This window comes from Kickxella alabastrina (genome assembly GCF_025024165.1).
Source record: "Kickxella alabastrina strain RSA 675 chromosome Unknown BX661scaffold_1, whole genome shotgun sequence".
NCBI classification, from domain to species: domain Eukaryota; kingdom Fungi; phylum Kickxellomycota; class Kickxellomycetes; order Kickxellales; family Kickxellaceae; genus Kickxella; species Kickxella alabastrina.
The window spans coordinates 401,289-416,476 of NW_026251472.1; the positions used below are offsets into that span (position 1 = coordinate 401,289).

At 44.7% G+C, this 15,188-nt stretch overlaps 7 protein-coding genes across 7 annotated transcripts; 4 read left to right on the forward strand and 3 right to left on the reverse strand.

Moving 5' to 3' along the window:
* Nucleotides 1–1,281: 1,281 nt before the first annotated feature.
* On the forward strand, nt 1,282–3,831 carry BX661DRAFT_1663 (uncharacterized protein). Its single transcript, XM_051533354.1, has one exon. The coding sequence runs from the start codon at nt 1,585–1,587 to the stop codon at nt 3,568–3,570; it is 1,986 nt and encodes a 661-aa protein (XP_051394940.1). The 5' UTR covers nt 1,282–1,584; the 3' UTR covers nt 3,571–3,831.
* Nucleotides 3,832–6,601: 2,770 nt separating this feature from the next.
* On the forward strand, nt 6,602–6,886 carry BX661DRAFT_128698 (nuclear transcription factor Y subunit B-3; the record flags this gene model as incomplete). Its single annotated transcript, XM_051532514.1, has 1 exon — nt 6,602–6,886. A coding segment is annotated over one exon (285 nt), but the record flags the coding sequence as incomplete, so codon positions are not given.
* A 454-nt stretch (nt 6,887–7,340) lies between these two features.
* BX661DRAFT_195183 (cyclin-like protein) lies at nt 7,341–8,374 on the reverse strand (the record flags this gene model as incomplete). The annotated part of the gene is made up of 2 exons (XM_051537921.1): nt 7,341–7,618; nt 7,642–8,374. 2 exons carry the CDS (start codon nt 8,372–8,374, stop codon nt 7,341–7,343), a joined length of 1,011 nt encoding a protein of 336 aa, XP_051394942.1.
* An 85-nt stretch (nt 8,375–8,459) lies between these two features.
* On the forward strand, nt 8,460–8,896 carry BX661DRAFT_1689 (uncharacterized protein). Its single transcript, XM_051533478.1, has one exon. The coding sequence runs from the start codon at nt 8,596–8,598 to the stop codon at nt 8,854–8,856; it is 261 nt and encodes an 86-aa protein (XP_051394943.1). The 5' UTR covers nt 8,460–8,595; the 3' UTR covers nt 8,857–8,896.
* A 3,039-nt stretch (nt 8,897–11,935) lies between these two features.
* BX661DRAFT_167797 (uncharacterized protein) lies at nt 11,936–12,781 on the forward strand (the record flags this gene model as incomplete). Its single annotated transcript, XM_051533367.1, has 1 exon — nt 11,936–12,781. The coding sequence occupies one exon, from the start codon at nt 11,936–11,938 to the stop codon at nt 12,779–12,781; it is 846 nt and encodes a 281-aa protein (XP_051394944.1).
* A 247-nt stretch (nt 12,782–13,028) lies between these two features.
* On the reverse strand, nt 13,029–14,371 carry BX661DRAFT_175064 (Pre-mRNA-splicing factor of RES complex-domain-containing protein). The gene has a single exon (XM_051533981.1). It carries the CDS (start codon nt 14,327–14,329, stop codon nt 13,358–13,360), a length of 972 nt encoding a protein of 323 aa, XP_051394945.1. The 5' UTR covers nt 14,330–14,371; the 3' UTR covers nt 13,029–13,357.
* A 68-nt stretch (nt 14,372–14,439) lies between these two features.
* Nucleotides 14,440–14,936, reverse strand: BX661DRAFT_175072 (uncharacterized protein). The gene has a single exon (XM_051533982.1). It carries the CDS (start codon nt 14,846–14,848, stop codon nt 14,555–14,557), a length of 294 nt encoding a protein of 97 aa, XP_051394946.1. The 5' UTR covers nt 14,849–14,936; the 3' UTR covers nt 14,440–14,554.
* Nucleotides 14,937–15,188: the final 252 nt, after the last annotated feature.

Below are 15,188 nucleotides of genomic sequence, written 5' to 3' on the forward strand. Positions count from 1 at the left end.
GAAACACTTGCTCTTTTTTACCGTCAAGGTACCTACAGGTGCAGGCATTTAATTGAAACCAATGTGAAGGCGGGTTTAAACTTGCAAATCAAGCCGCCTGTCGCCATTTTCTTTTGGTTTAAACTAATTACCCCATTGCCACAAAGAAATAACGGACAAAAAGTTATTATGGCGAGCAAAGTTACCTAGCTCGAGCGCGCCCATGTTTTTAAGTCGCTTTGCTACCTGCGATCACTTACGAGCATCCTTGTTTATTCTCTGCGATTCCAGCAAACAATGGAGTACATGTGCATAACGCACGACCAAATGCGAATTGTCCGCGAAGTCTGTGGGTAGAGGGAGGGGGGAAGGGAAGGGGAAGAGGGAGGGGTTAAGGGGGGGGGTAGTGCGTAGTGGTGGTTGGTTGGATGTCGCAGTCAACCAAGCAGGCATATTTGGCGGGCGCTTATAAAAAGCCAGGTCATCCGCCGCCTCCGCCCAGCCAGTGCCTGGCTGGTAATTTTGATGCCCACGACACGCCGCTTTGCCTCCTTTCCCTTCCGTCTCTTCTCCGACCTTTTCCTTCACTTTTGTACAGCTCACAACAATTCTTATTTTTTTGTACTCCCCACTTTGTTGCTATAATCGAAAACTATTTTTTCTGGCTCCAACTATCGATAATTGACATCTATGCGCCCCTTTTTTTCTTTTTTTCTTGTTGGGATTACATTTTAATTTTTCTTCTTATATCATCCATTTCCCTTTGTCATTCTGCAACCGCGTTTCTGTTTTGTTTACATTTACATTTGCACTCTCAGCTCGCCGAGCTCTGGTATATATTGGCTGACTGTCGGAAGCTGCTTTTTCTTCTCCATTCTTTTATACTACTCTTGATTGGAGCACTGTTTATAGACAATATTTGTATACAGATTTTACATCTCCACTTTTGGCACACCTGCATATATTTACTATATCTGACCAAAAATACATATATTTAATTGTTTATTTAATCATTTTCTTTTATTTCTGTAGACAATTTTTTGTGTGGTTGGTGGGAGCAGATACTTTGGTTTAGGCTGCCTGCAGCACATCTCATTATAGGGTTCCGATTTTTATTTTTTGCGGTCCAGAAACTCTTCAACACTCCCTTGGTTAGTGTGTTATTTTTTCTTGTTTTCTTTTATTTTGTATTCCCTTATTTTTGGGCCACAAAGCTGGATTTTCTATTTTCTTATTTGTTTTATCTTGACCACCTGCTAGATTTCCCCCGCCACAACATCATTCTATTTATACTCTACAAAGCAGTCGGCATTTCTGTTTGTCAGCCCACACTGGTGCTCTATCGATTTCGCGCAGCCTCTAGACAAAAACAAACAGTAGACATAGTGTAAATCCATCTTTCCAGAATACAACACAGTGCCACACTCACACACGCCTGCGCACATTTGCCAGCCCAACCTTTGTCAACAAGATTCGCGTCAAGGGTTTAACAACCCGCCCAGAATAGACACTCGCAGCAACCTGTCATCCCCTGTCTGAGCGCTTGTGTTTTTATTATATTCTCCGCCTTCACCAGTTATATACACTTATCGTCCACAGTCCCGTATGTTGGGGTTCGATGGCAGCAAGCGGCAGCGCACGGATGATCGGCCGTCGGCATCAACGTCGGCATCAGTATCGCCATCGGCAATTTCATTTGCAGCCAATACCGATAGAGTCCCGGCAGAGCCACAGCCCAAACGGAGGACGCGGGATATTCTCACCCAGGTGCTAGCTACACAGGAGCGGCTAGCAGCCGACGTTGCACAGCTCCAGACCACTGTTAACGAGGTATTGGGCGCAATGCGACGGTCGCAGATCGTCGTTCAGCAGACACAGCCCGAATCGGAGCGCCCGTCGCTGGGTACGCGCGGTGCCAGGTCACAGTCGCCCGCAAGCGCCGGCGGAATGCCGCCGACACTTGCCAATATCATTTCTTTACAAAACCATCAGCGGCCCGATCAGCCCTTCTCTGGGGCAAACTCTGGTGCAACAACAAAAAAATCGCAGACATCTCCCAGCACAGAGACACCTCACTCGCACCCGACACTTCCACATATACCCCCGCCGCACCACAGCTCGGGAATACAGTCGGCAATGTCCTTAGTGTCGATGACATCTGCAGGACTAGTAAGTCTGCCGCCATCCGCCGCACTTTCACGAGCCTCATCGTCAGGCACCCAGCCGCCAAGGCAGCACTCTCCGCCATTGCCCATGTCGCAGCAACAACATCAGCAGCAGGGTCGACAAATTCAAATTCAGCACCACGAAATGATGCTTCCTCCGCCATTATCTGCCCCAATGTCTGCTCCAGCTATGTCGTCGTCGCCGTTTTCTTTGGCCCAGTACCCGCATCACAGTCACTCACATTTCTACGCACAGCAAACGCCCAAAGCAGTGCAGCGCCTGCATCAACAGAGCCACCAAGTCCAACATCATTATTACAGTGGGCTACAAAAGGAATCCGTGTCGCCGCACAGAGCGCATCATTTCTCGGGCACTGAGCAGTTGATATCGTTGCCCCCAATCCGCACAAATCCAACGTCAGCACCCCAGCAAGCTAGCCAACACAGGGGCTCTGCAATTCAAGGTGCGTTGGGCGCGGGGCCATCGACATATTCACCTGCATCGGCGTTGGCAGCTGGAATGGTTCTCGACTCTACACCGACCACGGCCAAGCATTCGTCGCCGTCGCAGCCGTTTATGCCAGGTTTCGGGTACGCGCGCATCCCACCGGTGGGTACGACTGCGAGCACGCCGACATCAGCCATGTTGGACTCACCAACCGGGCCGGTCAGTGGGTTGTCGGGCGCTCGGATCTCCGCCACGCCGAGCAGCGTTAGAGGCATTTTAAGCAATGCCTCAAGTGGTGGCACGTTGCTGAAAGTCGAGAAAAACCGGTTTCAGGCTAACATACGCGCCTTTGTGGACCAGTACTTTACAGACTTGCACAACGCACAGTGGGATTACCAGCAGTCGTTCAAGGCGCCGCGCAATGCTCATACCACACAACAGATCGTGCAGGCATTCCATTCCAACCATGGTGGGACCTACGATCGCATTGAACACGGACTGAGCGTGTATTTCAGCTCGCTCAAGGCCAAACACCGCACCACTGAGGATAAAGCGATGCTCAAGCAGCAGCGCGATAGGCGGCGAGCGCGGCGCATCAAAAAGTCGATCGGTCGAAAAAAGGTGTTTGACCAGTCGCAATTTCCCTTTCTTCCAAAGGAGTTCAATGCGGAATCGTGCTTTGTGCCGTCGGCCATGAGCCCGGAACACACGGACGAAGAGGGCGATGGCGAGGTCCGGGTCGGTACCTTGCCCTGGCGGGCATACACATTTACAAAGCTGTTTCGGCATTTGGACACGCTGCGTCCTAAACGCACGCCACGGTCGAGCAACCCACATCTAAGCGGGGGTTCAGCGCCGCCGACAGATATGCCAGCATTTATGATTGACCCGGAATACATAGCTGTCGACCGCGCCCACCACGAAAATCACGACCCTGAGGATGACATCGACATGGACAGTTTTTCAGACGCCGGCTAGTCTTTGTGCTCTATACTGCTTGCACCTGCTCTTGCAACGGTTTTTTTGCAACGAGGTCCATAAAAGTTTATCCATCCAACACTGAATTATCATTGTCTTTTTATCTTTGTAAGAAACTAATCTATGTTTCTATGTTTCTACGTCTTATGTCTTCCTCATTTGGTTTCTCTTTTCCTTTTCATTTTTCTTCAATCATAAATTTCGGTCTTTTATTTTTTGTCACCATTTTCTAACGACTTTTGTTTAAAACAATTTACTGCTACAATTCCGAACTGCAAGCATTGTTCTGGCGAAAAATGTAAAGGCAAAGCCATGTTTAATTGTAACTAGCGCTTTTCAACTTTTATTGGCATGTGTCGATAAAAAATGAAAATAAAACAATAAAATCACTGTCTATGCGCTACAGTTTTATACACAATCAATATATCTCATTACTCACCAACTTGTAGCCACACTGCGTTTACATTGTTATATTCCTTACTTTGTTCCCCTGTTTTGTCCTTAATTGTTTAAAAATGAATCAATTTGCATTGTTTGTCGCCTCATGTGCAAATTAAAAGTTTTTTGCCCGTATCCACAAGCTTGCCCTGATAATTAGCCGGATGGGGTGTGACCAGGATAACAGATTATTTTCTGAAACCATTTTTAATTTGAATTTCTCATTTTCTCGTGCATATATTTATTTCCTCCAGATCCACTACTTGCACCAATGTGCACTTTTATGTGTAAATCTTCATGCAACATACATGTCCTTAGAAGTCTTTTACATACACATATTTGCCGATTGTGTAAACACTTTCCCAGGCAACAAAAACCCATTGAAGAGGACACGCATTGTTTGTTGGGATTGTTGCTGTTTTATTTAAATAAATAAATAAATGATGGCAAGAGTGCCTGTAAAATAAAATAATTTGGGCTTATCTGTTTACATCTTTTAAGAAATCAGGGAAAAGGAGGGTGCCATTATCGATAAAATCATCCCAACAAATGGGTGGCTAATGTACACACGCTAAACCTGTGCAAAATTGGATTGGGTAAATGAAAGAAAGTGAAAAACATCCAATGCACAATAGCTAGTATCAACAGGATACTTTGTAGGAGCTGTTGGTTAATAATTAACAACATAATGGTACTTCGCACTTGTATTGACAAAACTGTAAAGGCCAGCGGCTGCAAACAAGAAATTTTAATGCAGATGAAAACAAAACAAGACAGAACAAAACACAAAACTTTGGGGGACAATCAATCCGTACTTGTCAATAACATGTCAACTATAAATTGTAGAGAACGAATCCAATATTATCCCCCAATGTGTTCTAGGGGATAAACAAAATAGCCGCATTCTAGGTGCATGAGAGAAGCAGTACCTGAGATTATTAAATTGAACAGGTGAATTCGCTTTTTTTATTTTAAATCCGAATCCAAACCCAAGCTTTATCTGTTGGCATGCGCTGTTGCCAAGGACAAAAAGTCGGCTGATGATCTGCGGATGCAAGACTATTAGACAACGGTTTAATATTGAGAATGTGAATAATCAACTGACTGTTGACTATGAGAATTATACATATGATTGTTGTAGTGACAAAGTGACTCTTTAACGTTAATTTGTGTGAATCGCAAATAAATGGGCTCTTGTCTGCTTTCAACAAAATTGATTATCCTTGAACACCACCACGCGGATATGCGCTAAGAAATAGTGGAGAAAGCATCGGAAATGTATGTGCCCTCGGCGACCACACATAAACAAACCAAGTTTCTTTGTCTTTTTTTAGATTCCCAAAAACAATGACCAAAAAACGTACTTTACATGGCAGGTATAGTTGGATGCTCCAAACACTTTTCAGTCTGGTCACCTTGCGTGTATAATATGCACACGTGTATATCATAAAAATGACCCGATGGCTCTTGGCAAGTCCGATTTAAACAAACTCCCCATGATACCTGTTTACTGATAAAATAATTCAAGAGCATGGCACTTGTCTCGGGTGAAATTACGTTTTAAATATCGGTTGATTTGTATTAGCCTGATTTCGTCAGTAGTGGGTGATGGGAGATCTTGATCTATTAATCAGCCGAAACCAATAAGAGAAAATTTAAAATTAAGAGAAATATATATTTTACACGGGCAGAGCGCCGATAAAGTGTGTCTCTCTACCCACATAGGCGTCTGCTCTTTACTGCAAGAAAGAGAAGGGCAGAAGCGCAGTGGGTGGGCACCCATTGCTGACTCAGTCAGCTACACTAAAAGAAAAGAATAAAACTACAAGTAGCCTGCAAATCGACATCCTTCCCCCAGTTTGAATAGCAACCTAAAAATGGTTTAGAAACTAGTGGCAATATACCACTATGGTTGACGATATCATTCAGTTCGCTGCTTCTTTTGAAGAGAAGAAGCAGGGGCAGATGTATTCTTGCGCACACGCTTGGACTTAGATTTTGACTTGAGCAAAGTCTCGGGTATTGCTGTAGACTCGGATTCAGCCAACTCTGACGATGTCTTTTTGCGTGAAAAACAGGTTTTGAAAATCCCCCGCTTAAAAATCTGGACTTTCCCTATAAATGTCTGGAAATTCCAAAATTCACTTACACCAGTGTGCTATATCCAGACTGTCCTTACGTCAGTCAGGGAACTCGCTGCAATTCAGACGAGCCGAGTCGAGTTGTACTTTTAAATCCACGTGATATCAATATGGCGCTTCAACCCCCAACCTGGCGCCTTTTTATTTTTATCACACTAAAAGCGTGTGCCCCTCCTTAGTTTCAAAATCAGCTCTGAATTTCGCGTGCCATTTTCCAGCTCTTTTCACCTTTTCACTATTTTTTCATTTTTTGCGCTAAAATTTTGTCCTTTCAATTTGGCTTTATCTATATCTTTATTTCTTTGAAAATTCAGTCTATCTCAGTTCAGTTCAGTTCAGTTTAGTTCAGCGAAATTCAATACACTCGCCCTCACTTATAAACGCAGTTTTTTTATCGGATAGCCGCAATGTCAGCAAACGACCAACACATGAATTTGGGCGAGGACTACGAAGACATCAAGGAACAGGACCGTTTTTTGCCCATAGCTAATGTGGCGCGGATCATGAAGCGAGCGCTGCCTGACAACGCCAAAATAGCCAAGGAGGCCAAAGAGACAGTTCAGGAATGCGTATCCGAGTTCATATCATTTATTACTAGCGAGGCTAGCGACCGGTGTCATCAGGAGAAGAGGAAAACCATCAATGGCGAGGATATCCTGTGGGCCATGCAGTCACTTGGGTTTGAGAACTACACAGAGGCGCTAAAGATCTATCTGGCCAAGTATAGAGATTCCATAAAGGTCGACAAGGACGTGCCGACAAAGGAAGACTCTGTCGATGGGCTTGGCGAGGAAATGGTGCCCTTGGGTGCAATGCCAACGTCAGCAGCTGCTTCCAACTCTGCGGGCTCTGCGGACCAGATCAATGCGCAACCAAACGCAACCAACCTCCAGGCGTATATGGGCCAGCAGAACCCCTACTACGGATAGCTTTTGCTACTGTCGTATCTATATATTTATTTTTCTTCTCAAGGCAACCACCACCACTATTTTGTTCAAAATGGGTAGGCTGCCACTGTCACATACCTGTTTTTTTATTTTATTCACCAACGTCAAATCACCTATAATTACGTTTCAAAGCGCCACATCGGCTGCAAATACAAAATTTCAAATGTAAAAAAGATGGAAAGTAATAGAGTGCTTAAAAATATGACTGAAATTAACTGAAATAACTTAAAAAGGGTCAATCAGTTTATTCAGAGCCCGAGTCTGATACATACTGCGCTTCATCTCGGTCAGCAATCTTTTTTCTGTACAGCTTGCTGTTGGGGTTCTTCTCTGGGTTGCGGCACAGAATGAGCTTACGATCAATGAGCGCGGCCCTTTCCTTTACCTCCTTCTTATCGACGACAGATGCATTTATCCTGTTAGCGATAACCTCCTGTATATCGTCGAGGATCGGGTATAGCAGCTCGAGTGAGCGCGCCTCGAAGCGCTGTGTGAGGTACATGTCAATATCCAAGTTCTTCTCTTGGCAGCTAGCTTGAATGCACCAAGCGCAATCTGTGGCGGCTGGTAATAGAATATTAGATCCGTGAACAGCGATTGGTCGATATAGTACTGCGTCCTGTCATACACCTCCTTCAGCAAGTTGTTCTCGATATAAGCCTGCATGTCCAAATACAGGCCATACGATGGCCTATACGGATGGTGGGCGGCCAATTCAAACTGCAGGCTCTGTATAACGACAAACTCCAAGTCCAAGATATCTTCGTTCTTTGTCCGGACACCCTTCTTATTCTTATCCACAACATCATTCAGCGGGCGAACAAAATCGTCAATTTTGATAAACGAATTCTCCACCTTGGTTGCCAAATAAAAGCATGTCAGCATAATGCTCTTGGGCGGATAGTCGAATACCACATTATGCAGGTAGAAGCGCTTCATAAAGTTGACTGCTGTGGATTTAATGTTGTTCAGAGCTTCCGGTTTAAATATCGCTCCTTTTCCGTACATGCGCGCGTAAGCAACCGTCACTTGCAAATAGTAGTCGATGAGCTCGAGCTCTTCCTCAGGAGACAAAAGGTTATTGGTTGCCTCAGATATCCGGGTCTCTAATGTATTGCGGTCGTTGTCAACTTGGGCCTCTTCGCGAAGACCTTGGAGCACGCGCTCGACGCCCTGCTTGTTGTTGGCTGCGCGTAGTTGTGCCAAGGACGTAGGCGTAAAACGCCAGTGCCGGTATTGCGAGGTCTGCTCGAAGAGCTGCGGTTTGGCCGATGACATGGTGTTATTTGAGAGGGGGGATAAAATGCGGTAAGCAGAAATGTAACACGATCAAGTTTACAAATAAAGCATGGTTTTCCAATTCAATAATTTTCCGATGATTAGTTGAATATAATCACTCGCATGGGAACAGTAAAACATTTGGGTGATGATGATGACATTTAAAAAAATATTTTAAAAATCAGTTACCCAACTTGTGGTTGGCACAAACTTCTGAGCAGATGGTAGGCCCCCGAAGCGCTTGGTATGTATTTTGTTTTTTAGAAACGGTTAATACTGCCAATATTGCATTTGGTAATAGCGTCACACATTTCCCTTGTGAACTGGTTGAGTGGATCAATATTGTTGCCAAACGTGCCCTTGAGCATGGTCGACGCTTGCGGGATGACGCACAGTTCGACCGCAGGTCACCTACCCTAATCGAGCAATTTCCTGGTCATCAATCACAATGGAGCCACTGGCGCTGCTGTGCGCCAGCCTAAACATCGACTTGACCAGCGTAGACTTCCCTGCACTAGTGCGACCAACGATGCCAGTCCTCCCATCAGGGTTAACTGTTAGATTAATGTTTTTCAGCGCTGGATCCAACTTTGCAATACTTCAAGCTATAATTTTTAAATTCAAGGTGCCTATTTGACAGCCACTTGGCTTCAGAACAACAGCTGCCAATGGCATAGGAAGCCTCCGGGTATGGCAATAAGCTTTCTGTAAATATTTATGTTGTCAGTAAAATGGCATGCTTTGCTTGGCAAATCAATTATTTGCTTTACACTGCCTATAGCATTTTGGGTCATATCTCTGTTGATAGAAGAATCTGCAGATATCATCCCAAACCGAGTGGTGTTTGACACCACAATCATTGTGCAGGTAATAAACATATCGCTGACGTTGGAAACACCATTGTTAAACAATGCTTTAATACATTAAAAAGAGATAGCCGTCTGGAAATGTGCTTTTCATTATCAGTTTTATCAATATGAAGCAATGTGGAATGGGGCTCGACGCTAAACATGCGAATCATCTGCCTTCCGTCAGCAACAATATCTGAAACGGGCTTTCGACTGATATTGCTACTCCGTTGTACATTGCACAGCGGAGTAGAAATACCTGGACCCAGTATAAAATTGCACTTAGAAAACATAGATGAGACAAAATGAACATAACCAACAGCCGAGGCGACATTCCGAGTATGCAATATAACAAAGGTGCTGTATTAATTGCATACAATGGTGTCTACTGGATAAACTGCGGGACATGATATGCAATGGTATGTGTGCATTTGTTGTATGCTGATTCAATATGTTGTCGAGGTTTGCTGTCAAAACACGATAGTGGCACCATAATCATGCTTTGAGTAAATTGTTTTTTGTACTTTCTGCAACAAATTTGTTGTTAATATGCTGCAAAACAGTCACGGACATGCATATAAGGCTGGCATTTGCACAAACCCTTTAACAAAATCATCTGAAATACGTTGAGATGGTAGCTTTTGCGAGTTTAACCGCGTTTGAATTACCCTTAATACTTTTTATCTTATGTTTGTCGATTATATACCCTGTTATTGAGATTAACATGGACAAAACCACGGATATTGTTAGTGCTGGCAGCCCACATATATTAATAATGAATTTGAGGTCGTCCTAGTATGTCCGCTTGGTGGGCAACGCCTTGTTATTTGTTGATTTTTGAGATTTAGAATACATTCTCGACTTTATATTAAAAGCTGGCTTGCTGTTAGGTATCTTGACATTGTTCAATTAATTTTCCTCTGCATTAAATACATTTTGACAGTTATCGACAACGCTGGTATTGATAGCCAATGCATTGTTTGGCAGTGGGCCTAGGCTATACTTTTTGGATGCCTTCTTTTCACGACAATACTTTTGTCGCTGACTGATCCTATTTGGTTGCAGTATGGAAAAATGTGCTCTGGGTTTGTAGAAACAACACGCAGCTTGTCAACTAAAAGCCCATTGCCAAGCAAAACAGTGTCGAGGATATGGCGTTTAACATGAGTATCGACTGCAGATAGTGGGTCGTCCAAAATGTAAATGTCTGCGCACAAGTATACCGTTCTGACCAGGGCCAGCCGAGCATGCTGGCCACCCGATATGTTGTTCCCCACTTGCCAATAAGAGCTAAACAACTTTGAGGCCACGCATTCAAGTTCTCTGTAGGCGCACACGAGTGAACGACTTTCCAGTAAAACCGATTATCAAACTTGCGGCTAAATAAAATGGTTGCGCGCATCGCGTCGTTCATAATCCACGGCAACTGCTCGGGGTGGTCTATTGAGCCAACTATTTGGCCTGACCCTTGAGCCATCTTCATTTCACTGCCAATGGCTAGAAGTAGAGACAATATTCCATATCCGGTTTTGCCAACCGAACGCCGTGTAAAATATATTGCTGCTAAGCAAAAGGCTTTACAAGTTGGAAGGTTTATAACTCATTTCTATTATAGTATGCCTGGTAAAAAGCATATATGAGTAATGCGTTTCCATGTATGAATTAATCCATCCTAGCGAAATAAATATATTAGAACAATAAAACGGGGCTATGAAAAGAAGAAATGCACCTTATCGGCAGCTTTTGAGTGCCTTTACAAGCAGTCATCTTGGCATGCCTTTACGCACTATTACTTATTTCAGTGTATTTGTAACTTTAAACACATGTTTTTCTTTGAATGCAGCAGTGTTATTATTGCTTCCAAGTTTAAAACGAAGTGCTTAAATCTGCACGCAGTCAGCACATACAAATATATTAATAAATATTCTGCTCACGTCGTTTCAGAAATCCCCACTTGCAAAAGTAAAGCTGCCTTAATTGTTGAAGCAAGAAAACAACCGAACTGACAGCTGTGCTTGTTGGTCCTGATGCTGCGACCACACAAACTCACGAAAACGCATTCATTTGGCAATATGCTAGCGCAATGCAGTCATTGAGTTGACTAACGCTTGCGCTAGCAGCCTTTTGTTTTAATCTTGTTATTTTGTTTGGTTTTGTGTATGGTGGGAATATGAGAGGCGCATGGCCCCATCCGCACACAGAGTTTGTGCGGGCGGGTTCCTAAAATGTCCTCTCTTTTACCGTCTCCGAGGCTGTGGGCACAAAGTGCCCATGGCATTTTTAAGTCATCGAAAAGTCGACTCAAAAACGTGGCAGCCGTCGTGAATCCTTAAAGAAATCATTAAAAAGCTGTGGCCCAAAGGGCCCGGATTTTGCGATTTATATTTATAGGCCGGTGCAGTTTTGGGTTACGTGCCGAGGTATGATGGGCGGGGTCAAAATAAAACACGTGAGCTGGAACAAGCCTTTTTCTTTTTGCATTGGTCGTTGGTCTCTAGCCTTTTTGGCGCTGAGCTCACGCATTACATGTACGCGCACCTAAAATAAGTAACATAGCGTATACGCTCGCTAAGTCGCCATACTATATGTGTGTATGTATGTATACATTGGTGGGGTCTCGTCATTTAAAGCCAGTCCTTATCCGTAGTAATATATGCAATACTGTTATCTTCAGCATAGTCACTCCAAAAAATTAGAAATAAAATCACAAAATATGCTGACAAACCCAAACGCCACCGCTCTTTACGGTCATTTTAGCGCGCTAATCGTCGGCCGGCGCTACTACTCATCCAATGCCGCAATAGGAGAAACCGTGGATCTTGTGAGAGAGCCTCACAATCAGCACGACAGCAACGCTATCGCAGTGTGCAGCCGCGATGGCGGCAAGCTGGGCCATCTGCCTCGCTGGCTGGCAGGTGTGCTGGCACCATGCATGGACAGATCGGGCTGCACTCTTTTTGGCGTGGTGTCTGGAATGGGCAGTGCATACGCTACGCCAGTCGAGGTTAATATTTTTGCGAGGCCAGACGCAGCAGCGCTGATGTACGATATGCTAGGCAACTATTGGCACATGTGGCAGCTAGAAGCGCCGGCTGTCGACCAGGAAAACAATGATGTTGACAGCATTTTTGACGACCTTGACGATCTGTTTGCCGACAATAGCACCGGCTCGTACATTCAGTCACCCGATGCCGATGCAGATTCTAAGCTATTTGATGTGGTTGATTCGGATAGTATCAGCGATCCTGTGGCTCGTGTTCTGGTGGTAAGCACTGCAAGCGGAATTGGCGACTGGGTCAGCTATATCAAGCACATGGATGCCGATATAAAGTGGGTAATATATACGCGCGGCGGAGCAGTAACTGCGGGCACTATTGCGCAATTCCAGGCGGTGTTTGTACAACATAAAGATGTGGCTCATCTGCTTGATCAAACACGGCCGGTACACTGGGCAACAATTGCAATCGACCAGACAGCCATTGACGACGAGGTGGCGACAATTGACCCCAAGTTTGGCGCCCTGCTGAGCCTGCATGCGCTGACGGTACTGTACATCTAACCTCATTAACTGTTTTTTTACAAATATTGGTAGTGGTAATGATGGATGTGACTGCCACTAATTGACATCTGGTTGTACTGGGATACGAGCTCAATAAATAAATTTAAGAAAAAAAAGCAAATATATGATGCGGTCACTGCACACAGGCATCGGAAAACCATAGTTGAAGGCAGAGAGCACTGGGCATACACAGCACCATGCTCCGGCGGCGCCATCCCCTCTGTTGCGCTCCCGTCTCCATTTTGAAGCCTAGTAAGGCTGTTATGTCAAATTGCTGGTCCGGCTATTTTATGGAGCGCCCGGTTTCTGGAGCACAAAGAACCGCAAAGGGATTTATTCCTCTGCTTTTTTTTGTTGCATACAAGATCGGGATTTTGCTTTTTCCCAAGCCATGGCCAGTGCCGAAAAGCACGCCAAGATCAACAAGGCTTCTATTTCGCCGATTGCAACATGGCTTTTTCCTATGCTTTGCAGTTGGATATAGTGTAAGCCAAATCCCAAAAACAAAACCATTTTAAAACAAACAAAATATACTAAAATAAAAACCACTTTAAAATATAAAACTTTATTTCATTTTTACCAGTCGGCTACAGAATGAGAGTAATTCTCAGTTTTTCTAGACGAAGTGTTAGCCTGTCGTTTAAAGAAATCAGCTTCAAATCCATTTGACCGATCAACACCATCCCAGCGATAACCTGGCTTAATACCAAACCGATTTGGTGGCGCATACCCCTTATACTCCGGGTACTCCTTCCTAACCTCCGGTTTATTCTCCAAAAACCTCAAAGCTGGATCGTCCCAGCGCATCTTCTCTCTGCGCTCCCTATTCAATAACTCACTCTGATCTCCCGCCGCTTCTATTTCTCTGCTCCTAGTAGCCTTTTCTCTCTGCTGAACCAACCCCTTATTCCACTCCACCTGGTTTCTCCTTGCCTCCTCCTTTATTTTCAACCGTTCTTGTTCGGATTTCCGCGCATCCTCGATATTGATCTTTTGGCCATGCTTGTCCCGGTATATAGTCTGCGCCGTGCGGCCGCTTTGGTCGTCAGTGGATTCTTGGAGTTTGCGCAGGTAGCGGGCGTGCTGTAGGTCAGAGTCTCTTTTGATTGTCTCCGCTGTCTGTAACCCGTAGTGCATGGTTGGTCCGGGATCTTCAGGTGTTTCCTCAGGATGATCCGGTGTGATATGCTGAATAACAGGCTGTTCGTCTTCTGCCACTACCTCTTCTTCTTCTTTTTCGTTTTGGAAATTCAATTGGTTGGTTGGATGGACGGTGTGCCAGGTAGAGTCAGTGTATTTGAATTGTGATTTGTGCTTGGACTTGGATATGGGGCGGGATTGGTTGTCAGGAATCGGTGTGAATGGAAAGTCATCGTCCTCAAGTACTACTTTGATACCACTGCTGCTGCCCTGTGCTGGTTGCTGTTGGTGCTGTTGGTGGTAGTGGTCGGTATGCTTGTGTTTGTGTGACTTTTTCTTCTGCTTTTTTGTGTCCTTGTCTTCTGAAACCGACCCGTAGTGTTTGGCGAGATAATCGTTTAGCGACATAACATAAAAAAATGGCTTTTTTATATTTGAACAAGAACAAATGTATAGAAGAAATACCATTTTTTTATTTTAAAAAAGATTTTAAAAATAAATTAAAGTTACATAAAAATATATTATAGTTGTGGCAACAATATCATTAAACGCACATGACAAAAAAAGCGAATAGGAAAAAAACCCCTCCACCCCATTCAAAAAAAGGGGCAATTTTTTTCTTGTTATTCTTCTTCAAACGCTACCTCCATTATTATTAGCGTAAATCTCACGCATTCTCACAAGGATCGAGCAAATACTCACAGCATCCTCCTCCGAAGCCGTCTCCAAATCAACCGACTTCTCCGCTGAACTAGATCTACGCAAAACCACCAAGCGAATTTTCTTCGGAGATCTCTGGTTACGTTTACACACGATATTACTTATATGGAATGTCAGGGTTTTCGCCGACTCCGTCCGGTGATCCGCCGGCATCAGCGTGACCACTTCGCCGTCAATAACCAAGAGCCGGTCATGTCGCGTGAACATTTGCGCACGACGCACAACGGGGAAAGTGTAATACAGGGAGGATGTATGCGGCAAGTCATGGTGCTGGTGGTGAGTTCCCTCCACTGCCGCCGCCCCAACTGCAGATGACTGCTGATGCTGGTCGTCGATTGGCACAGACCAGTGCTTGCCATAGAGCGCCAGGGATTCGGGCGAAGGCAAGGGCGCATTGGGTTTATGCAGGCAGAGCTCTTTGGACAAGGGAATATCCGAGACAAGAAGATCAGGGTCGCAGACAACGAATCTGCCGCCCTCGATGGTGCCCAGAACATACTGCTCGTCAGAAAAGGGTTTTTTGCGACGCACCTGTGCCAGAGCCGCA

Coding starts and splice junctions, on each gene's coding strand:
- BX661DRAFT_175072 (XM_051533982.1), bottom strand. CDS start 14,848: ATGTTCACGCGACATGACCGGCTCTTGGTTATTGACGGCGAAGTGGTC.
- BX661DRAFT_1689 (XM_051533478.1), top strand. CDS start 8,596: ATGGTAGGCCCCCGAAGCGCTTGGTATGTATTTTGTTTTTTAGAAACG.
- BX661DRAFT_1663 (XM_051533354.1), top strand. CDS start 1,585: ATGTTGGGGTTCGATGGCAGCAAGCGGCAGCGCACGGATGATCGGCCG.
- BX661DRAFT_175064 (XM_051533981.1), bottom strand. CDS start 14,329: ATGTCGCTAAACGATTATCTCGCCAAACACTACGGGTCGGTTTCAGAA.